Consider the following 23,834-nt stretch of genomic DNA (forward strand, 5'->3'; position numbering starts at 1 on the left):
TCATTGCTGCAGCTGCATTAGATACTTGATCCAGGAAAAAAGGACTATGTTTAAGATGTGTTGGAGGAAAATATTCTCCAATAACTCAAAGTACTGTAATAATACAAGTAACACATGAAATCGATAAAATTATAAGAGAAATATCAAAGAACGATTCTCAGCCTCCATAGACACACAGGTTGGACCGAAGAAGTGTTTGAACCTGACATTTTGGCAGGAAATGGGAATGAAATCTAACCTACACAATGATAAGATTTATAAGCTAAACTAGCTTATAACAAGAATTTAGACTTGGCTTATTCTTCCTGCTTGATATCAAGATCCTTGAGTCTGGTCTCCAAATCATTCTCATTATCGCCTCCTTCATCAGCCTCTTCGTCATAATCTTCTCCTTCAGGATCATTGTCATCCAAAGGACCAAGCACATGAAGTGAATTCTTAAAAATATCTTTAACCTCATCAATTCCTTCATCAGATATGAAGTTGCCATTGATGTTCAGCACCTTAAACCCAGGTTTGTTCACTACAGCTTGTGCCAAGCACCTGGCACCAGCTCTTCTTATTGCATTGGTACTCATATCCACTTCAGTTAATTGACCGTGACCATCTTCCAATGCCTTTGCAATTAATATAGCACCCTCATCTTTCAATTCATTCTCTCCCAACTTCAACGTGGTAAGAAATTGTTTTGCAGCAATACAGGCTGCCAGAGCGGGAGCAGCTTTAGCTGTGATGTCATTTCCATCCATCTCCAAAACCTCAAGGGATGGAGCAGATTCCCTGAGGACATTAGCAAGAGCTATGGACCCCTCATCCTCCAAATTTAGATAACTTAAGTAAATTTCAGTTAAGCCGGAAAAGATTGATAGTACTTTGCTCAAGGCAATTCCAGCTTCCACACCAAACATGTTGTCACGCAAATCAACCTTCTTTAAATTCCTACATTCTCCAAGTGCTTGTGAAAGAGCAACCCCACCTTCAGATCCTACCCTTGTAGATGAGCACCGGAAATCCTCCAATGCAGGAGAATGCTTCACAAGTTTAGAAATAGAAAGTGCACCCTCATCCCCTGTCATGTTATTGTGAAAATGAAGGATACGAAGTTTATCAGTTGAAGGGATTAGCTCGCAAACTGCCTCTGCTGCTTCCTCTGAAATGCCGTCATTCATTAAATAGAGTTCTTCCAAGTTCTTTTGTGACTTTAAAAGTGCCCCAAATGCCCTTATTCCTTTTTCACCTAGAGCATTGTTAGAAAGATCGAGATACCTCAGGTCACAGGCGTCCAAAGCAGAAGAAAAGATTTCCATGACTTCCAGGGCTTCTTCCTCTGGTCTACCTGCTACAAAGTCTGAAAGGTCAACTTCTGTCAATTGATCTTTAAGAGAAGACAAAATCGGTCCTGCAATTTTAGCAGCATCCCCGCCAAAGCTTCTATTGCTGAAACATATCCTTTTATAATTATTCCCTGGTTCACTTAATGGTTTCAACAACTCAGACGCCTCTTCTGCGCTTATGAAATCCCGTCTACCTTTGGATATATCAAAAATAGTAGTTTCATTAGATGCTTTAACCTTCTCAGATACAATACCTTCTGCAGATTCCTTTGTCTGAGGGCCTCTTTTAATAACTTCTAACATGAGCTTACTAGATTCCTTAGCATAAAGTTGCACAGCAGAACTTCCATCGCCATCAGGCTCCTTGTCAAAATGTTGATTGGCAGAATCAAAAGCCAGAGCTTCTATTTGTTTGGCATCCTCTTCAGCTTCTTCTTTACTCAAAAGACCATATTTCCTGGATAGGATGGATGGAGTAATAAGATTCTTGGTCATTCTCTCCACGAGCATTAGCCTGGTACTCGAACTTGGGGGCCACAGCTTCATAGAGAATCCTGCAGAATCCATCTTCAATAGCCTGGAAAAGAAGTTGCAATCAGAAGATCATTTCATACAACAAAGGAAGCGTAAGGAGATGCTCAACCATATATTCTGTTTAAAATTTTGCAAAAATTATTCAAGGACACTCTCTAATAAACTTTTGAGTTTTTGCAGCACTAATACTGAACATAACGGCTTCCAAGTACAAGGAAAACAATAACAAATGTGCTTGGAACTGCTAAGTTGTTCGGACTCCACTTCTGGTATTGCATCCATGTCGATACGACATGGGGTGTGGGATCCTTAATGGATTTGGTCAACCAATTTTGAATAATTTGACCAAAATTGACTGAGAAATTCAGTACAGATACCTGTGATTTCTGTAATCAAAACAAAAACTAGGATGAAATTGAAGAAAATGAAATAGCTTGTAAATAGAAATTTCTATGTCAGTCCTTTTTCCTTTTATTTTCTTTCCTTTTGGGATTCTCCTCTTGATTAGTATTTTCTCCACGGAATACCTTGACGTTTTCAACATAATGTCTCATAAAGGATCCAACATTTAGATATTTAAATTATTTTAGCTGAACCTTGCACCGGTATACAAACCCCTGGATCGTAAAATTTTGATCATGAAGGATCCGACATCTAGATCAACACCCGCGTATCAGACATCGCACCCAAGTCCGAGCAACTTAGGGTACATATGTATGTTTTCAGCATGTCAGTGACTGAGCTCAAAAGATAAGCACTTCAACAATTGTCGATGTGCTTTTATTTATTTTTCCAATTAGTGAGCATTTTCTTTCCAAAAGAAGCCCAACAAATTGTTACACTAACACTATGGTGTGGTTGCCAAGAAAGGGGCCAGATGGTTAACTTTCTTGCATTTATGAAAGTTGTCTGAAAAATGGTAAAAACCTTCCTCTATGTTAAATCCTCCAAAATGTGTAGGAAACTTGAAGGAAAATGAATCCTTCTACAGGCACATGCAAGAAAATGATTATCCAATAACTTTCTTAACATCTAAATAAGTGCAAAGATTATGCCAAAGCACCTGCGTGATCAGAATAAGATCAAATCTAATATGTCATTACTACAATCACAAATAATTCTATTCCAACCCACTTCAATAAATGATTACACATTGATAAGATATACCTAGAGGCAGTGGCGGATCAAGGATCTGAGGCAGTGGCGGATCAAGGATCTGAAGTTAGTAGGTGCTTCACTTTTTTTAACATTAAATTTTACTGTTCATTTAGTACAAGTGCAAATACTATTTAAACACAATAGTGAAAAACATTAACGCAAAAGTCATGTTTAATATTACTATCGGGAAAGAAGACTGAGTCAAATTATAATGTACTCGACGACTTTTCGCATTTTAAAATTAAAATGAGTAATAATAACATCTCTTACACTCGTGAATATCTTATGCTAAACATAGAAAATTAGACAGCTTAATAAGTATATAAAAATTACTTGTGGAGGATCAATCTCGTGACCTGCGGTACCACAGCTTCAGCACCCACTTACTAACCAACGAGTCACATCCAACAGTTATTTAACGGGTGCTTACTAATTAATTATATAGGTTGCATAGTATTTTTTATATACCTATATACATTTCACGTAGGGGTCCATGGGTGCTCGAGCACCGAAGCTCTATGTGGATCCGCACCTGCCTAGTGGTACTTTCCACAAGAAAGTACTATGGGAAACAAGACTAACAATTAACCACCAAGCATTATCAGCAACAAGCTTCGCTATTTTCCACACAGCACTGTTACTTTTGAGTTTCAAAGAAAAAGGAAGATTTCTTCCATAGTCTATCATTTGAATAATGTTTCTTACAAGTATATATCCTCAGGATAATAAACATGAGTTGTCCCACAACAAGCAAGTAGCAACAAACAGTTCTGAGTTCTGACATTTGACGTCAGTTAATATTAAATTGTTCCAATTTCTTGTCTTTTCTCAGCACCTTCCAAGCTTTTCAGCTGAGGTGCTGCAATGCACATAAAATAAGTACAGATGGCATCTTGTTTGCAGTCACTTGATCAGCAGATTTATTTTATCTCACTGCACTAGCAGAATGACCAATAAATGCAAGACTTCTAAAATGATATTAGTCATATGATAACAGTAAGGATCGTGCATATTGACATTCAGGTCATGGTCATAAGTTGCAAAACACAGACACAAGAGTTAAAATTACATACAAGCATCACACTGGTGCAATAAGGTAATATCTTCCTCAAACGAAACATCTCCCCTGTGCACCAAATACAATGTATTTAACTAAATGATAAATCATATATTTGATCCAAAAAAGGAAGTTGACTTCAGACTTTTAACCGTTATATCTTGTCAGTTGAGCAAATCTAAGCACTTACCATTAGAAGGCTAAGAGCTCGATTAATCTATTGAAGTATTATTGTTTCCCTTTTGTAGAGGGCCAAAAGGCTCACAAAAGGTGGTGAACTATTCCATTTTTGCTGCCATCTCATCTCCAAATAAAAAGAAAATGCACTTTTATGATAAGCTACTATCCATGATTCAAGATGACTATTCTTTTACTTCCCAAAGTAATTTCTAAAGTTTGTGAGCAAATATCACACAAAAACTCATTATGCTTGAGGCACCCAAGGGTGTGTCCCAGTGGTCAAGGAAAGGGGTTGAGAACCATGAGATCATGAGTTCATTTTCCATCAGCAGCAAAAACACTAGGTGATTTCTTCTTATTTGTTTAAGCCTTGGTTGACAGAGTTAACTGGTAATTGTGTTGGTGAAGGTAGAAGGTACCACATGGAATTAGTCAAGGTTCGAGCAAGTTTTTGAGTTCATATCTCAAAGTTTTTGAGTTTATAGCATTTGGTTTTTCCCTTGCATCAAGCAATAATTCAAATAGAATTCAAGAGAAAATAAGAAATAGATTTATTGGCATTTTGTGTTGATTAATGGGAAAATTTTCAGATAGCCACAGGACTAAAGACTCCATCTTTTGCTTCTCCCTCACTCCCTTCCTCTTGAAGACGAAGATTGATCGATCACGGAATCAAAACAAATTTTGTACTATTTCATTTGTCCGGCGTTGTTAGATAGAAGGAGCCATCAAGAACTAAGCATGCCTCTTTCAAATCACTGGGACTTCTCAAGTTTTCTACAGAGTACTACAGAAAAACAAAAACAATAATACTTGCCACTGAAGGTCTTAAGGAATAAGTGTAACCAGCAGAGCCATGAATAAGAGTTCACAAATCCCACTATATCACATTTCTTCCATTTTAGTACAAACAAAATCCAACCAAACACCTTCATCCTTAAGGCCATCATTAAAAAATGCATTTCCCTTCAATGTCCATTTCTAAATATACTAAACAAAACTAAAAACTGGCACACATAGAGCAGAACAGATACAAATGATTCACATTGTCTACATCAACTATTCTAAGATTTGAGGCATAACTCATTGAACTCCATCAAAATCTACACTGAAACATAAACTATATTCTAATTCAAATACTTAAAAGTGAGTCTCAGTATTCGTTAAAACGAAGCAGAAAATATCATTCAAATGATGAAAAAAAAGAAGGAAATGCAACCATAATTGAAGGAATAGACAAATGGAACAATACAAAACAAAATCAGACCTAAAATCTTCATGAATGAATGTAAACAGAGAGGAGTAAGAGGAAACTTACTGGTTGGAAGAAACCCTAGAAGTGGCGAAGTGGGATAAGAGAGAGATCCAAAAAACCCTAGAAAAGAGAGGGGAGAGAGACGTGGAGTTGGAGTAAAGATAAAGAGATAATTAAAACTAATTCAAATACAAGTTATGTGCAATCATGATAGTCGTGTGCTGCTGTCGTGAATTTTTGAGGAATTCGATTTGGAGGGAAAATGCCCCTTTTTTTAAGCCACAAAAAGGGCCAAAATTATTCTTTTAACTATTTGAAATAGGAGAATTAACTTGTGTGCACTATAGTGTAAAGTTTTTTATACTACACTCGTTAAATCTCATTTCTATTCTATTTCTTTTTAATATTTAAAAATATTCATCTGTTTAATTGTTTTCTCGCTCTCAAACTCTATAACAATCGTTCAACTTGGGATTTTTCTATTCATGGTTCTCTTTCCCCCTGAGCCGTTGAATTCCTCATCTAGAGTTTTATGATCTCTTTTATTAATCTGAAAATATCCACAAAAGGTCATCATTACCTATTGATATTTTGGGGAATTATTTTAAATTGCAGTAGATGTTTGTATTTGAATCTATTATTGATTCTTATGATGGTTTAATCTAATATTGTTATCTCCGATATCTTAGCAACCTCTTGGTATGTTCGATTAAGATTTTTTATTACTTTGTATAATCATAATTCACTAAAATGTTTTTTAAAATTAATTTTTTGATAGAAGATCATCTTATTAGTGTAGGCTAATGCCCGATTAGTACATGAAACAACAAATGACTTGGCCCAAAAAGTAGTACCCGGGTCCAAAAGGAAATAATATGTAGAGTTTCCAAAACTCTTCCATCAACTATCCTTTCACTTGACTTTCTTAAAACCCTACCCCATTTCCATCCTTTCTCCGCCGTTTCTAAGTTGTCTCCTTCATGGTTGACCAAGTAATCTTTGTGATTTTTGACGTGGTATCATTCCATCTAGCTCCTTGAATGCCTTTGAAGTTCTACCGCCCTCCTTGCTTACATGTAAGATTTTCGTCCTTATATCCTTCTTTTTCTTTCGTGTATGAGCTACTGATTCTCGTTCCCTTTCAGATCGAGGTGTAGTCCCAAGGGATCATAGGTGGGCTTCGTTTTTGCTCATATTTGACTCCGATTGTGCGCTTGATGTTCCGTTTATTCCTGGTGTCATTAACTCCCAACTCAAATAATTTGACCAACAAGCCCCCTTTATATTAAAGTTTCTTTTATAGCTAGAAACTCTATTTGTAGCTTTGTTTTGCTCAATTTTACTTCCCTCTAAGAAGCATACTTCATCTTGAAATATTTGTGCTTTATGCTTCCTCTTGTGTCTGATGTTTTTTAAATATGCATTCTGTTTACGTGACTATCTCCGTGATGTTTATTTATGTTATTTCCTTTATGTTCCTGCACTGCTTCCATTGAATGTTCATTTTGTGTGTTTTCACCTTCTAGTTGGTGTATGCGCCTTTTCTATATTTAGATATTTCCTTGTAATGCTTGGTAGCTCTTGAAAAAATTGATAGTTTTTTGTCTCCTGCGATTCTACTACTTCATTAACCAAAGAGTCTATCGCAAAATTTCCTTCTCTAAAAGTATGTGTGATTAGGCATTTATGGTTGAATGACCTTCCTGATTTCCTCAGTTCTTTCTACTATGTCCCACGATACTTTCCACTCTCGTTCCACCAATTTTTACGCATAGTGAGCCTGAATCTATTATAGCCTCTCTTAAAACTTCCTCTTGACAATAGTGAACTGCTTCTAGCAAAGTAAGAGATTTTGTTTCCATGTATGTTTCCATGTTGTTTGCTTCGCCTATTCTTTTCACCCTTGTATATAACGGGTCTCCTTCCGCATCTCTCACCACAAAACCTATTGATTTTGCACCGAGATTTTCTTTTGTCTCCTCATCTGTTTTGCATTTTACTCTATTTCTTTCAGGTTTCCTTCGAATTACATAGTGATCATATAGTTTAGGCTTGTACTCTTTTAAATTTGTGACAATCTGGGGCCATGTGTCATTCCTAAGATGTATCCAGGGGTATAATACTTTGATGAGCTTCCTCACTGCTTCTTGTACTTTCATCACTATTTCATTGTATGTGGTAGTTCATTCATGCTTCAAGCTATTCCTCCTATTCCATATTGTCCACAAGGTGATTGTTGGCATTGCATTCAACACCACTTTCAATTTGGCATTCTGATTTTGCTTCCACCAGGTGATTATTAGGTGTTGTAATTGCTTGTTCTCCATATTTATACCTACAAAATTAGCAAATTGCTTCTAAAGCATGATGTTTATGGAGGGTTGTTAGAAAAACATGTGTCATTACTTCCTCCTTCTTATCTGAATAACATCAACATCAAGACGCTATCTGAATTTTCATCATCTTCATATTATCATCAGTCGAAATTCTTTTTTTCCACAACACCAGAAGAAATTCACTTTAAAAGGTAGCCCCTTATTCCATATAAATGATAATATGCCTTCCTTTCATGTTTGGATATGATTATTTCCTAGGCTGAATTGACTGTAAAATTACCTCTAATTCTTCCCTGCATTAGTATTCTCCACATGCCACAATGCCCCTAGTTTAGTTCAATTATCAAACCAAAAATTAGAATTACCCGATTTAACTAGCCACCAAATGTTATGCTCTATAGTATGCTTTTTTTTTTTATAATACTTGTTCCACATATAGGATGCCCATAATGAAGTTGTTGCACTTCTGAAATTCCATCAAAGTTTTGCACTAAAAGCTTTTGATGCATCATGCAATGACCTGAATACTAAACCTCCCTTCTCTTTTGGAAAACACATTTTTTCCTAGGCCACCCAATGCTTATGTCTATATCATGTTGAGTTGCTCCAAAAGAACTTTGCAAAAATCTTTTGTAACTGGTCTAATACACCTTTAAGAGATTTCATGGCATATGTAGTAAATAGAGTGGTATTAATTATAACACATGTGCAATAAGAACGTACCTTCATATAAAGGATAATAGCTTATTTTTCCAATTGTTCATTCTCTTCATGACTTTCTTCACCAGCTAACCCTCCCGTGGAAAATTCATTAGTATAATCCAGTTAACAAATTTTGAAAACTAAGACAGTTAAAGATAAAAAAGCAGGTTTAAATGAGAATAAAAATACGGGGGATAATGCCCAAGTACCCCCTCAACCTATGCCCGAAATCTCAGAGACACACTCATACTATACTAAGGTCCTATTACCCCCTTGACCTTATTTTATTAATAATTTTTTACCCCTTTTCGACCTACGTGGCACTATCTTGTGGGCCCAATAAAGTTTGACTTTTTTTTCAAACTACACGTAGGCTAAAAAGGAGTAGAAAATTACTTATATAATAAGTTCAGGGGGGTAATAGGACCTTAGTATAGTATAAGTGTGTCTCTGGGATTTCGGGCATAGGTTGAGGGGGTACTTGTGCATTATCCCAAAATACGGAGTTCCCATAAACTCCATAACCAAAACTAATGCGAAAGTCTTAACCCTTAGAACCTAAAATCATTGTACCAAAACTCTACTAACGATAAGTCTAGTAGCAAGGAGTACAACCGCGAGACTAAAAAACACCTTAAACAAATAGTGTAAGTCCGAAAAGAGTACACTTAAACAAGGAAGATCCATGGCAGCTAGAAAAAACTGACTCGCCTTTGAAATTGGTCAAGCTCAATAGAGGTCTATCAATAGCTGCCTGAAGACGATGATGGTACTCAACAAAGAATAAGCAAGTGCAGTAACAGTACACAACCACAGTGTACTGGTAGGATCACACACTTATCCCAAAAGGTGAAACATGTATAAGTCATTACAACAATAACAAACATGCATATACAATATTAGTCATCACTTACGAACAACGCACAACTTTACAATTGTCAAGATTTATAGTTATGCCAATTCAATGGTCTTTTCATGGAACCCACACCCAAACTGTTAGCATATCCGAATATGGTACCATATCCAATATTTATGCCAGAACGTGGTAATCGATTCCATGTTCATGCTTGAATGTGACAAATCAAAGTTAGTGTGTCGGAATGTAACACCCGATCCATTCAACAAGTCACAATCACAATCATAATGTAAATTTTTATTTTCATACAATCAATTCATGATTTCATGACATGCCATTATTTAATCATCCTTATTTACGAGTAGTGTGATCAATGACACAACATTCACATACATACATGTGTCATAATGAAGAAAGAACAAACATATATCACACTAATATGAAATCACAACCATCACCTACCTCGAATCCAAGCTTGAACCCCTAAGGCACTTGAATCTTCCCTTTTCAGATTCTTTATGCTTGTTCTAAGTCCACAAACAACAATTATACGTGAGGATCAACAATCAAAGGTCTAATTATATGGATTATAATAAAATCAATTACACATACCCAGATTAGGGTCTTCCCAATCATAATTTGCAGATTAAACCCTTCTTTATCGATAGTTACCCAAGAAACTAATTCTATCGATCGAAACATAGATTCGGGGAGTAAAACCTTACCTTTAGTCTTAAAAATGGTGAAAACTTGTCTAGAGTACAGTAAAGTCGTTCCTTAGCTCTCAAAGTCAAAAAGTGTAGAATAAAACATTTTTGAGGTTTTATTTCCGACTTAAGTCGCGTTTGTCCCGCTATGGCGGCCCCAACCCGCCATAGCGTCCCGTCCTAGCAGGATTAATCCTGCCACTGGCTTGAAAAAAGGAAACAGTGAGAAAAATTAAGAATTCCAAATCCCCATTTCATAATACACCATCATCCCATGACACTCAGAAAATTTTGAGAGTTTACTCATCCAAATCAAATCGTAAAGTCGTACGAGTTCCTTAACGTCTTAGTTATCTACCTATGTAGTAAATTCACTAATATCTCTCATTTATTATCATATTTCCCTAGACGTCACTGACTCCGATTTCGTTTGAATTCGGACTAGGCTAGGAAATCTCAAGTTACTATTGAAAAGTTTTCTGGCCCCAATTCTTTCCCCGTCAGCTTTTTCTTAACGAAGGAAGTTAGGTCGTTACAAGAATACTAGTTATTGGTAATGAGTCTTACAATAATATCTATCATTGTTTTAGCGAATCCAAAGTTTCGCATTACTTTCACCAAGAAATTCCACGACACTCTATTATAAGCCTTTGTCATATCCAACTTCACCACTACATTCTGGTTTTTCTTTTGTTGATATCTCTGACTATATCTTGTGCCAACAATATAGTTTCTGTGATACTTCTCCCTTTTACAAATCCTATCTATTTTTTTAGATCAATTCATGTAACATTGTGACAATTCATTCATAAACCACTTAGGAGATGATCTTATTCGTAAAATTACTAAGACTTATTGGTATGAGATCCCTAAAAGTGCTCACCTTCTCCTTCTTAGAAATCAGTACCAAAATAGTGTGTGTAATAAATCTAGGAAGTTATTGCCCACAAAAGAATGCCTTCACCATGTTGGTCACATCTTTGTTTACAATATCCCAACAACTTTGAAAAAACAAGCCTGAAAAACTATCTGGACCACTTGTACTATCCCTATTTAGAGCAAATACCTCCTTCTTAACTTCTTTTTTAGTAGGTATTCTAACCATAATGTAATTCTTCTCCTTTGTGATAACAAAAGGGATGTGTGTTAATTAACATGGTGTAATTAGTAACCTCTTGTTCCTCCTTTAACTATTTTTTGAAAACATTAACGGTTTCTTCCCTAATGTTCTAAGTTGTGGTGATCATGTCTCCCTACATTGTATGGGTTACATTAATCTGCATCTTTTTTCTTTTTTCCTTCAGATAAGCATGCAAGAATCTCGTGGCTTGTCCCCGTCCTTACTATTTTATTCTCGACTTCTATTTCCAAAATTCTTCTTCTATACGCTTATATTTTTTCAGTTCTGCGTCCTTCTTGTGCAATTCTAACCTATAGCTCTTTGTGGGTGCTATTTCTATTTTAATTTCCTTCACTTTTATCACATTCTCTAATGTGGCTATTTTCTGAAAAACATTGCGGAATGTCTTCTTGCACCACTTTGACGACTCCATTTTAACCCATTTCATCTTACTATGAACCACCTAAAAAGTGTTGTCATTTATCTTCTCCTCTTTCCACACATCAGTAACTAAACTATTGATACTTTCATGTTTGGTCCAAAAATTCGAAATCCTAAATGGCTTTATAACATGTTCATGTGAAGTATTACATATAACATGTAAAGGGGCATTCAAATGGTGAACTTCACTGTTTTGTAACAAATTCATGAACTCATCATTTCTAAAGACCCTGTCGACCCTTTTGAAAATACATTCAGCTTCAATTCTTCCATTCCACCAAGTGTAAGAGCTTCCTGTAAAATTGAGTTCATTTAAAGCACACGAGCTAATACATTGGCTAAAATCTATAGTTTCCAATTATGTTAATCGAAGTTCTCCCAATTTTTCCAGTTCACTACATACAGTGTTTAAATCTCCTTCGACCAACCAAGGTTTCTGCATGTTCCCTACTATTTCTTCAAAATATTCTTGCAATTCCAATCTTTCCAAAGCACTACACCTTGCATATATTGTTATCACACTGAATGCTTCATTGGTTTCTCTTTTTTGAAAATTAATTGGAATCTATTTTCTAGTTTCAATATGCTCTTATTTTTCCCATTCTTCATTTAAAAAGATCCAAATTTTTGCGAACTATATACATTTGCTTTGGGCAGACCCAATATTTGAAAATATTAATTTATCAATTATTGATTACTTGTAGATGTTGACCTCTTCTTGCTTCTTGAATTGATTTATGATTGTGTTTGAATCTTTTCTCCTTTTTTTTATTCTTCCCCCTTAGCTGATTAATCTGCCTTTGTGACACATCCCCATCTTCCCCTATACTTTCAATATTCTTCTCCATATATCTATCCTCTTCTCTTTCTTTCCTCTCTCTCTTTTCTTGATCCGTCATCTTATCTATCTCAGGTGACTTTGTTGTCTCATTTGTATTTACTTGACTCTCTCTATCAAAGTCTCCTTTCTGACTTTGTCCCTCCTCTTATGCTTCAAGTGGTCATTTCTCAACTTCTTTACTTTTCTCCTCTGTAGTATGTTACCTTCCCCTTTAGTATTTGTTAACTGAATACTTGATAATGGGTAATTGTGATCCATGTTGCTTTTGTTAATTGATTCTCATACTCCAGTGTGTGCATCTGCGTGATTTTCTTTAGTTTTGGGGTCAATCGGTTTTAGGATCCTCATTTTCACATCTAGTATCCCCCTTATGATTTTCTTTTGCAATTTCAAAAAATCCCTATTCATTAATTTTGTCTATCCAATTCTTCTCTTTTTCTTCTTTTAATAAACTTCCTGATTAACCATCACCCAGGACTTCAAAATTTGTTAGTGGTTTCCAATGTTCTGTCTATTTGTCCTGGTCTTGGGTTCCACACTTATTCCCCTATACCACATACATTATAGCCTCCCCTTTTTGTGCCCATATTTTCTCATTTGTTCCTAAAATACATTGGTTTCCCCTATTTTGTCTTTTTCTGTTTTTGAGTTTTCTCCATCTCCTCTGCATATCTTTTTCATCATTGTATTTTATCCTTTATTTTTCTTTCTATCCTCTTTTATTTCATCTTTATCTTCCTCCTTGAGGTAGAAGTTTGGATGAATAACGAAACATTCATTTGCACTGTGTCCGTACAGTTTGTAGGTTTGACAATACTTTGGAACATAATCATATTTAACCGTGATCCACTTTTCCTTAATATCTCGAGTCTTTCTCCTCATTCCTATGTTAATTCATTTAGTGAAATCTCCGATTAGATCCACTTCTACTTTGACCCTAGCATGATTAGGTCTAGTCTAGTTATGAGTTTCCATGTTGACCTGTAGAGGTTTTCCCACAGGTGCTGCTAATAAGAAAACTAGTTTAGGTATCTATTACTCAATAATCCTATATTCACCTCCCCTTTCAACTCATATTGTTTAGGTATCAACTTTCTTGTATGTTCAGCCACCCATATGTAAATTCTCATTAATGATCATCTGGCCTACTTCCTCCTCTTTCCATATTATGTGTGGTTCCCTATGTAGATATGCAATTTTCTTCAAAAGTAGAGACTTAGATTGTGATTATTCCTGCCTCTGCGGTTGGAAGGTGACCAGTAGCCGTCGAGGCCATGAGATCCTATAGGCAAGACAATAATTAGGTTTTCGGTCGCGACTCTTCCAACTTTGTTGTATTTTAGGCAAAAAATTCAGCTTTACAAATCTTGTTGAATATTTATGTGAAAAAAATACTTTTTTATTTCACTGAATGTAAATGTTACTTTGTAACTTATTTTCATTATGTTGTTTTGGGGACCTCTTCTATAATTAATTAACGAGTAAATCTCAGAAAGGTTATGCCTTTAGACGAGTGTTGTTGCACAAGGATTTGTTGTTATTACCTTGGCCAAGCTCTGTATTTGCCTTCCCGAAATATGATACTACAATTTCTTGGTTAAGCTTTGTAGATTTGTGAAATCTCTATGACAAATTGTTAACACTAAACGAGACGTATGAAACAAGCCTGTGAAGGGGCTTCATATTAGATTCTAACTTTTACCTTAATTATACAAAGCGTGTAATTAACATGCACCTATTTTTGCACTGAAAATGTATGATAATTTCACCTATTCATGGTTCCCTCTTACCATATGTCTTCTCTGAACAAGGTCATTCAATCCTTTTGATTTTCTTCCTTTTTGTTTTTGTTTTATTCCTACCATTTTACGTGCACCAATTTCTTCTGGTGAACATACATATATGTAAGGGTGTGTATATATATATATATAGGTAGTGTGTATATGTTTATACGTTTTTATATTATTGTTGAAATATATTTTTAATGTGTGTGCATCTATCGATAAATTGATTGATTGAGATAGATTGATATATATATATATATATATATATATATATATATATATATATATATATATATATATATATATATATATATATATATATATATATAAAGAGAGTGAGATAGATAGATATTAGATAGGTTGATATATATCTACATATAAAGATAGAGATAGATTGATAGAGAGAAATTTAGTAACTTTTGGTTGTGTTTCATCATTATGGGTTAAAATATGTCTATAACCTATGTTACTCGAGCTTTTCAAAAATAAGAAACTGTGATGTAGTAAAAAAAATATCCTTCCTTTTTCTAAGCATTACATTTCCCTTTACTTGAAAGCTTTTCGTGAACTGTTGAAAAGGCCTCCAACTTTTACTTGGTGTTGTTTCGTTCCTAGGGATCAAGTAATAATTCATTATCTTTGAACCATCAACATAATACCTAGTATGCTTCCTAACAATATATGTTGTAAGAATCAAGTCCTTTAATATGAGATTATGAATAGATGAAAGAAATTTGTTGTGGTGTCATTGAGAAGCCGAATCTCTCTTGAGAGGTCTCACTGTCAAACTGGTGGCAATAATTTACTTTGCTTTGCTTGACAAGATTAGCTGCTCAGACTTTATAAGAATATTTATGGGTGTATGTGTCGATACTCCAACCGTAGTACATTTTGCATCAATATTTTTTAAACGGAAAATGATCAAATGTACCCCTGTATTATTAGAAATAATTTAAATATATTCTTCGTTATACTTTGGGGCTAAATATACCGTTCCTGTTTTGGCACATATTTACCCTTATAACTAACCAAGTGACACACGGACAACTAGGATTAAAAGAACTCATTCGATTTAAACCATACCCAATTTGAAACTAACCCACCCGCTCGAATCAATTTGCCCAATCCAATTTAATCTTCAAATATAAAAAACCTAAAATTGGGTCCAAGGCCGGTCGAAACTGTAGGAGAAGGCAAGAAAGCTTCTAATTCAATCTTCAGTTTGGTGATTTATAGATAAATTGTTCCAAAATACTAGATGTCTGGTCGCGTTTCTTAGAAACTTCCAACGTTGATTAATTTCAACATGACATCTCTTGGCTGTTGTAATGTAATTGCAATCTTTTTTCTTTTTTTCTTATAAAAATTAAGTCAGTCATGGACTTGATACAATCTGCTAAATTATTTTCTTTCAAAAAGAAAAATTACATAAAATTCTTTGGAGCTTGTAGAACAAAAATGAGTCGTGATAATATCTAAATGTGTAATTGATTGTAGCTCTCTTGACGCAACTCTTAGCAGAACCCAAGTTACAAGATCCAAAATCATCTCAACAAAAACCTGGACACTCTTCTTCAAATCTTAAACAAAATATAACACTGTCTTTAGATTTTTTTTATGTTTGAAGTTGAAATTGGGTCGGGTAATATGAATTGGGTTAGGGAAAATTGATTTGGTGGGGCGGATTAACTTATGATTGGGTATGATTTATATTGGATGAGTTGTTTTTATCTTAGTCATCCACGTGTCATTCTGTTAGTTATTAGGGTAAATATGTGTCAATAGTATAACGGGAGGGATATATTTAGCCCGAAAGTATAACAAAGGGTATAATTAAACTATTTCTCATAGTACAAGGGTATTGTTTGACCCTTTTTCATTTTTTAAAATCTCAAGCAACATAGGTTGTAGATATCTTGTAACACATAATGACGTAAGGCATCCAAAAGTCACTAAATTTTAGAAAACTTCTCTCTATCAATTTATCTCTATTTCTATATGTAGATATATATATCAACCTATCTAATATATATATATATATATATATATCACTCTATATATATATCAATTTATATGTGTCAATCAATCAATCCATAGATAAATACATACACACTAAAAATACATTTCAACTTAAATATAAAAATGTATAAACATATACATATAAATATAAAAATGTATCAACACAGGTGCTTACATATATGTTTGTTCATCAGAAGAAATCAGCGTGCATAAAATGGTAGGAGTAACAAAAACAAAAGGAAGAAAATCAAAAAAATTGACAGACCTTCTTCAGAGAGGGCATTGGAGGAGAGAAAATTATGAATAGGTGAAATTTTCAGAGATTTTATGTGCAAAAATAGGTGTCTAACAATTTCACATTTTGTCTTATTGAGGTAAAACTTAGAATATAATTTGAAGACTCTGAATTTCCCTTCATAGACTTGTTTCATATGACTCGTTTAGTGTTAAGAATTTTTCGTAGAGATTTCACATATCTACAAAGCTTAACCAAATCAATAATAGATTCAAATACAAATATCCATTGCACATTTAAAATCATTCCCCCAAGAAATCAAAGTTGATGACCTTTTCTGGATATTTTCATATGAATAATGTCACGTCCTGAGCTACCCCCGGTACGCGGATACTGGACCTAGGACCACAAGTGATCCCAAGCTAACCTTGCTGGTATGATCATGAGCATACTAAAGATAATAAAGTGATGCAAAAGCTAAATCATAATTAAAATGAAAAGACAGGGAATACCCATATACTATAACTGAGATATTTGAAACTGATGAGTTTAATACAACGAAAATATTAACTCAATACTATGCTGAAACTAACTATGTCTGAAAATAGCCTCTAATTGACTAGAAATTCTGGGATAAGCCCCTACTTAAGTCTAGCAAAAACTGAAAATAAAGGACTAAAATACTAGAAATAACTCATGAATATTGAACTCGGAGAGTGAGGACTCACCATTGGTTCTGTCAATCTAAGCGTGATCTGGATGCTGAGAACCTAAACCTACATAACGAAAAGATGTAGCACACGTATGCATCAATACTTGAAAGGTACTGAGCATGTAGAATAGAGTAAAGCTGAAATAAAACATCGTAGAACAAGCACAAAAGCAAGAATAATATTCTGAACATGATGTAATGAATTATGAGCTAACTAGATGCAATGACCAAATTTATGACATGTTGAGACTGAATACTAACTGAACTGTAAATATGGTCAATGCAATAGATTCTGACTGGACTGTGGGAGCTACTAATAACCGATAATAAAACCACATGAGCTAAATGTGGATTCCGATGTATACGCCCCATCGAGAGGACCCACTATACCCTGTCAGAGGTATAAAGACATGTTGGCGTGATCACTAAACTCATGTCCACAGAGGGGATTTACAACCTACTTGGCTAGTAGTTTTAGGACTATTTCGGTATGCTGAACCCTAGTCCAACTCGGTATTATGTTACTCACTATTTCGGTATGCTGAACCCTAGTCCAACTCGGTATTATGTTACTCCCAATGAATTAAGTGATTAACATACTATGACTAAGTTTCTATAAATACTCGATAGCTCAAAATTGAACATGCAAACTGAGCAACAATTAATCTGATAATGATGCATTAATAACTGAGGCATGTATATCTAAAGTAACTGAAATATCTAACCTAGCATGTGTAATTCAAGAACTAAAGAAATACATATCTAGGGTTGTATAAATTCATGCAATAATTTGAGTAATAACACTATAATCTGATTTGGAATATATACCTAACTAATTCATGATAATCTAATGAATTTCTAGAAATACTAGGTCTAATCATGATAGGGAATCAAGAAACTGACTGAAAATTAAGGATCTAATGGGTGAAAGGAACCCACAAATGAAATCCCATATACCTGGTGGTGATGAAATCCACGGAGAAAACTTTAGATTTCGGGGCTGGAACTGATTGAACCTTGTTGCATTCTTGAACTAGGGTTCTTGACCTTTTTCTCTTCTCTTGCTTCTAATTTTCTATGTTTTGATTTATGATTGTGACTTAGTAAGTTCTTGTTATGTTTCTAGGCTTAAACTAACTAAAATGTCATGATTGGTAGCTTAAAAAACGTATCTTAGGGGTTAAACGAACTAGAAAAAGACCAAAATACCTCTAAAATTTTACTGTTTGACCAATCGATGACCTCGACTGACGGGCTGTCGTCAATCAACGGTCCATAGTTATGGAGTACCTAATTCATTTTGTGCTAAAAGGTATGACCATTTGAAGTACCCTATCAGCAAATTCCCCCTAATTAACTGCTACCTCACCTACGATCAGACCTAGGGATCTTAGGTTGAACGACGATCTATGTTAGTCATCTGTAGTTCATGTCATAGGTTGGGTAAATTGAGTCTCAATCCATAAACACAAACCACGTACCGTAGTCTGACTTACGGACTATAGGTCTGTCCGTGGATCGACACTTCATCAATTTTCTGGGCTGAGTTTTTGGGGGAGCTTCAGTGGCAAATGATTGTCAGTTGATGGTAATAGTTGATTGCACCTGCAGATTTCTGAAAAACTGATTTCTAGTCTATTTTGGATACCGGTGTTACATTATCTTACCCTTGGAAATATTTTTCCTCGAATGAAGACTAAACTAGCTGAAATAGAGGGAGAGAGCTGCAAACCCTACCACTTAACACTAAGAACTGAGTTTCTGACTGAATTGAGTTCCAAGAACATGTAAATACACTGAAAAATGCAAGTACAAACTGAGGGCACATGATTCTATGGTTGAATTCCCGCATGAATGACTGAAGAACTGAAGAGGAACTATTACATCAAGCTGGAGTGGAATTGGAAGGAAAGAGGTAAGGATACTTGGCTTTCATGGTTGCTTCTGCTTCCCAAGTAGCTCTCTCTACGTACTGACTCCTCCACAGAATCTTGATTGAAGTGACTTCTTTGTTTCTCAACATTCTAACCTGATGTTCAAGAATCTCAACTGATATATCCTCATAAGAAAGACTATATTTCACCGCCATACTCTCTAATGACACTACAGAAGTTGGGTCACCGACACACTTCTTCAAGAGCAAGATGTGGAAGATTGGATCACTGCTGCTAGTTCAGCTTGAAACTTTAACTCATATGCCACCTTGCCAACCCTTTTCAAGATCTTGTAATGGCCTACATATCTAGGATTGAGCTTCCATTTCTTACCAAATCTTATCACCCCTTTTATAGGTGGCACTTTTAGGAAAACTCAATCATCAACTTGGAACTCTAGTTCCCTTCTTCTTACATCTGCATAAGATTTCTGACAACTCTGGGTGTCTAAAGTCTATCTCTAATGAGTTTCACTTTCTCCATATCATAAAGGACTCTGACCCTATCAAAGTTTCTTCACCTACTTCAAACCAACCAACAAGAGATCTACATCTACGCCCATACAGTGTCTCATAAGGGTCCATCTGAATGCTGGAATGGTAGCTATTGTTGTAGGCATACTTAATAAGAGGAAGGTAGTCATCCCAACTACCCTTGAAATTGATCACACAAGCTCTCTACTTATCCTTTAGAGTCTGAATGGTACGCTCTGCCTGTCCATTCATCTGCAGATGAAATGATGTGCTAAGGTTAACCTGAGTACCAAGACCCTTCTGAAATGAATTCCAGAATTAGAGGTAAACTGAGGACCTTTATCTGAGATAATAGTAAACGAAACCCCATGCAACCTCAAAATTTCATTAATGTAAAGCTTGGCATAGTCCTCCGCCGAATCTGTAGTCTTGACCGCCAAAAAGCGAGAAGACTTAGTCATCTTGTCAACTATCACCCAAATGGAGTCATGTTGTTTGCGAGTTCAAGGTAGCACTGTAATGAAATCCATATTGATCACTTCCCACTTCCAAGTAGGAATGTTGATATCTTGAGTCATAACCCTTGGTTTCTGATGTTCTACCTTGACTTGCTGGCAATTGGAGCACTTACTTACAAAATCTACTATTTCCTTCTTCATGTCATTCCACCAGTAGACTTCCCGCAGATCGTACTACATCTTAGTGTCTCTTATAAAATATATGGAGTTATGAGCTTCTTCAAGAATATGCTATCTTAACTCACCCACGTCAGGAACATACAATCTACCCTAGTAGCGATGTACACTATCTCCCCCTTGGATAAAACATTTACTCTTTTACTGTGGACTGCACCCTTAAGTTCAAGCAAGATTGGATCACTGTCTTACTTTTCCTTAATCTCTACTACCAAAGAAGATTTTGCCTATTCTAAACTGTTGCACCACTTTTTGATATGCTTATAAGGTGAACTCCCAAGCGAGCAAGCTTGTGAACATCATTCACTAGCTCATTTCTTTCTTTCTCAACATGGGCTACACTACCCATAGATAATCTGCAAAGAGCATCTGCTACCATATTCGCCTTACCAGGATGGTAATGGACATTCATATCATAATTTTTAAGGAACTCAAGCCATCTCCTATGGCAAAGATTGAACTCTTTCTAGGTGAACACATATTGAAGTCTCTTATGGTCTGTGAACACATCTACATAAACACCATACAAGTACTGTATCTAGATCTTGAGTGCAAAACCATTGCTGCAAGCTCGAGGTCATGAGTTAGATTGTTCTTCTCACGCACCTTAAGCTGTTTAGAAGCATAAGCTATAACCTTATCTCGTTGCATCAACACATAACCTAGGGAAAACCTAGATGCATCGCAATAGATCACATACCATCTCAACCCTCTGGTAGAGTCATGACAGGAGATGTAGTCAATCTAGTTTTCAATTGTGCAAAGCTTTTCTCACAATCATTTGACCAATGAAACTTGACCATCTTCTAAGTCAACCTAGTCAATGGTGAGGCTATAGATGAAAATCCTTCCACGAACCTTCTGTAATAACCCGCTATACCTAAGAAACTTCTAATATCTATAGCAGAGTTAGGTCTGGGTCATTATTTCACTGCTTCTATCTTCTGCGAATCCACTCGGATCCCCTTGCTAGATACAATGTGACCAAGGAATGCAAAAGATTGCAACCCAGAACTTACATTTGCTATACTTAGTGAATAACTGGCGATCTTTGAGAGTCTGCAGAATAACTCTCAAATGAGTTATATGTTCTTCATTATTCTTAGAGTAGATGAGGATATCATCAATAAAGACGATAACAAACAAGTCTAAGTACTATTTGAACACTCTATTCATCAAATCCATGAAAACTACAGGAGCATTTGTTTGTCCAAACAATATAACTACAAATTCATAATGATCATACCAAGTTCTGAAGGTTGTCTTTGAAATATCACTATCTCTGACTCTAAGCTAATGATAACCTAATTTGAGGTCTATCTTCGAAAAATGGCTAGCACCCTAAAGTTGGTCAAACAAGTCCAATATTGGGGATGAGATACTTATTTTAGATTGTGACCTTGTTTAAATATCTATAGTCAATAAACATTATGAGAGATTCATCTTTCTTCTTTACGAACAACACTGGTGCACTCCATGGCAAAACACTAGGTCTGATGAAGGCCTTATCTAAAATATTTTTCAACTACTCTTTCAATCCCTTAAGCTCAGTTGGAGCTATTTTGTAAGGAGGAATAGAAATAGGTTGGGTATTTGAAAAGAGATCAATTTTAAAGTCGATTTCCCTTTAGAAGGGACTCCGGGAAGATTTTCTGGAAACCCACTGACTATTGAAACTGACTCAATAGTTAGGGTTTCAAAGCTAGAAACCTTAACCTGAACTAAATAATATAGATAGCCCTTAGAGATCATCTTTCTAGCCTTAACGTAAGAAATAAATCGTCCCATAGGCGCTAAGCTACTAACCTTCCATTCTAAGATTGGTTCGTTTGGAAATTGAAAAAGAATAATCATAGTTTTACAATCGACCGAGGCATAACATGAAATAACCAATCCACTCCTAGAATGACATCGAAGTATACCATTTCTAACTATACAATATCTGTTGAGGTGACTTTTTGAGAGACTGTGATAGGCAATTTTTGTAAACCCATCTAGCTATAATTGGGTCACTAACTGGAGTAGAGATTGAGAAAGGTTCTGAGAGAGTTTCTGGATTAACACTGAATTGGACTGCTATGTAAGGAGTTACAAAGAAAAGAGTAGTCCCTGGATCTGACAATGCATAAACATCAAGGTCAAAGACTCGTAACGTACCGGTGACTAGATCAGGACCAACCTGATCATGGTGATCCTGAAAAGCATACAACCTGTTCTAGCTCTAACCGAGTTACCCTACTAAGTCGGGTGACTTGTTTGTGCTACTGAAGTTGTAGACTGAGCTCTACCATAACCACCTCCTTGACCTTGTCTAGAAGGACAATCCCTCAACATGTGACCAAACAGATCGCACCCAAAACATCCTTCCTTTCTTGCAAGGCACTCGCCTGGATGGTTCTTACTACACTTAGGGAAGGTGGGGTAAGTTTTAGTGCCTAAAACACTTCCTTAAGACTTAGAGCTTGGTGCCCTGACCTTCTGATCATACCTGTTCTTGGATGATAGAACACTAGCTATTGAAGGGGCTGGAAAATGAATACTTTTGCTGACTCTACGAGCGATTTCCACCACCAGATTTTTGCTGAGAGTAGTCATAGTTCCCAGTCCTAGCCTTCTTATTCTCATTAGCATTTTCCCTAATTTTATCAACCTTAACCTGCTGAGCATGAGTCATAATCCTAGAGATATTCATATATTCAAGTAACAGAGAACTTCTGCACTCAGTTTTCACCAAATCTGACACTCTATATAAGAACTTATTCAATTGAGCCCTGGATTTAGCAACCATGTGAGGAGCATACGTGGAGAGTTTGTTAAACTTGAGCATATACTCTTGGACCGTCATGTTTCCCTAAATTCATGAATTCCGGAGCCTTTGCTTCTCTTAACACTATTAAGAAAAACCTCTTCAGAAAGGTCTAACTAAAGCAATACCAAGTAATAGGAGCTACATATGTACCCATATTTTTCTTTCACTGAGTGTACCAGATATGAGCAACATTTTTCAGCTGGTATGATGCCAACTCAACCCGATCATTTCCAGTGACCTATATCACCTCTAAGATCTTCTTGATCTCATCCAAGAAATTATGTGGATCTTTACTACTCTGCGATCCCAAGAAGTCTGGCAGATTTATCCTAACAAAGTCATGGACCCTTGCTGTTGCTGATCCACCATTAGTATTCAAAGGGGCTTGAACCCGATTGTTCTGGTTGGCAACACTTTGATCCAACGTCTGAATGGAATTTCTTAATTCAGCATGGAGACTGCCTGATCTGGGATTATAGTAGCTGCATTTGCATTCCTAGCATTCTCATTCCTAGCATTAGCTCTACAGGGAGGCATGATCTGAAACGTAGAACATCGAGTTAGAATGGAATTATATCATACCTTACGTACAATAAGAGTAACAAGGAAGTGAAATTTTTCCTAAAACACTTCATAGCCTCCCTCTCATTAG

The 23,834-nt window shown here is 35.8% G+C and overlaps 2 protein-coding genes across 2 annotated transcripts; both read right to left on the reverse strand.

Moving 5' to 3' along the window:
* Window positions 1-29: 29 nt before the first annotated feature.
* On the reverse strand, window positions 30-5,866 carry LOC101256036 (RAN GTPase-activating protein 1). Its single transcript, XM_004247116.5, has 2 exons — window positions 5,582-5,866; window positions 30-1,911 (listed from the first exon to the last, which is right to left on the reverse strand). Exon 2 carries the CDS (start codon window positions 1,899-1,901, stop codon window positions 297-299), a length of 1,605 nt encoding a protein of 534 aa, XP_004247164.1. The 5' UTR covers window positions 1,902-1,911; window positions 5,582-5,866; the 3' UTR covers window positions 30-296.
* A 16,434-nt stretch (window positions 5,867-22,300) lies between these two features.
* Window positions 22,301-23,218, reverse strand: LOC138338633 (uncharacterized). Its single transcript, XM_069289606.1, has 3 exons — window positions 22,929-23,218; window positions 22,639-22,774; window positions 22,301-22,552 (listed from the first exon to the last, which is right to left on the reverse strand). The coding sequence occupies exons 1-3, from the start codon at window positions 23,216-23,218 to the stop codon at window positions 22,301-22,303; spliced, it is 678 nt and encodes a 225-aa protein (XP_069145707.1).
* Between the last annotated feature and the right edge of the window lie 616 nt (window positions 23,219-23,834).

Source organism: Solanum lycopersicum, chromosome 9 (assembly GCF_036512215.1).
Source record: "Solanum lycopersicum chromosome 9, SLM_r2.1".
Lineage (NCBI taxonomy): Eukaryota > Viridiplantae > Streptophyta > Magnoliopsida > Solanales > Solanaceae > Solanum > Solanum lycopersicum.

Excerpts from the sequence above, each read along its gene's own strand:
- LOC101256036 (XM_004247116.5), bottom strand. The coding sequence starts at position 1,901 with ATGGATTCTGCAGGATTCTCTATGAAGCTGTGGCCCCCAAGTTCGAGT.
- LOC138338633 (XM_069289606.1), bottom strand. The coding sequence starts at position 23,218 with ATGACGGTCCAAGAGTATATGCTCAAGTTTAACAAACTCTCCACGTAT. Across the intron at positions 22,775-22,928 it reads TCTGGTGGTGGAAATCGCTC|TAAGAACCATCCAGGCGAGT; the intron begins GTAGAGTCAGCA and ends CCCTAAGTGTAG. Across the intron at positions 22,553-22,638 it reads GAGCTCAGTCTACAACTTCA|GTTGGTCCTGATCTAGTCAC; the intron begins GTAGCACAAACA and ends CACCATGATCAG.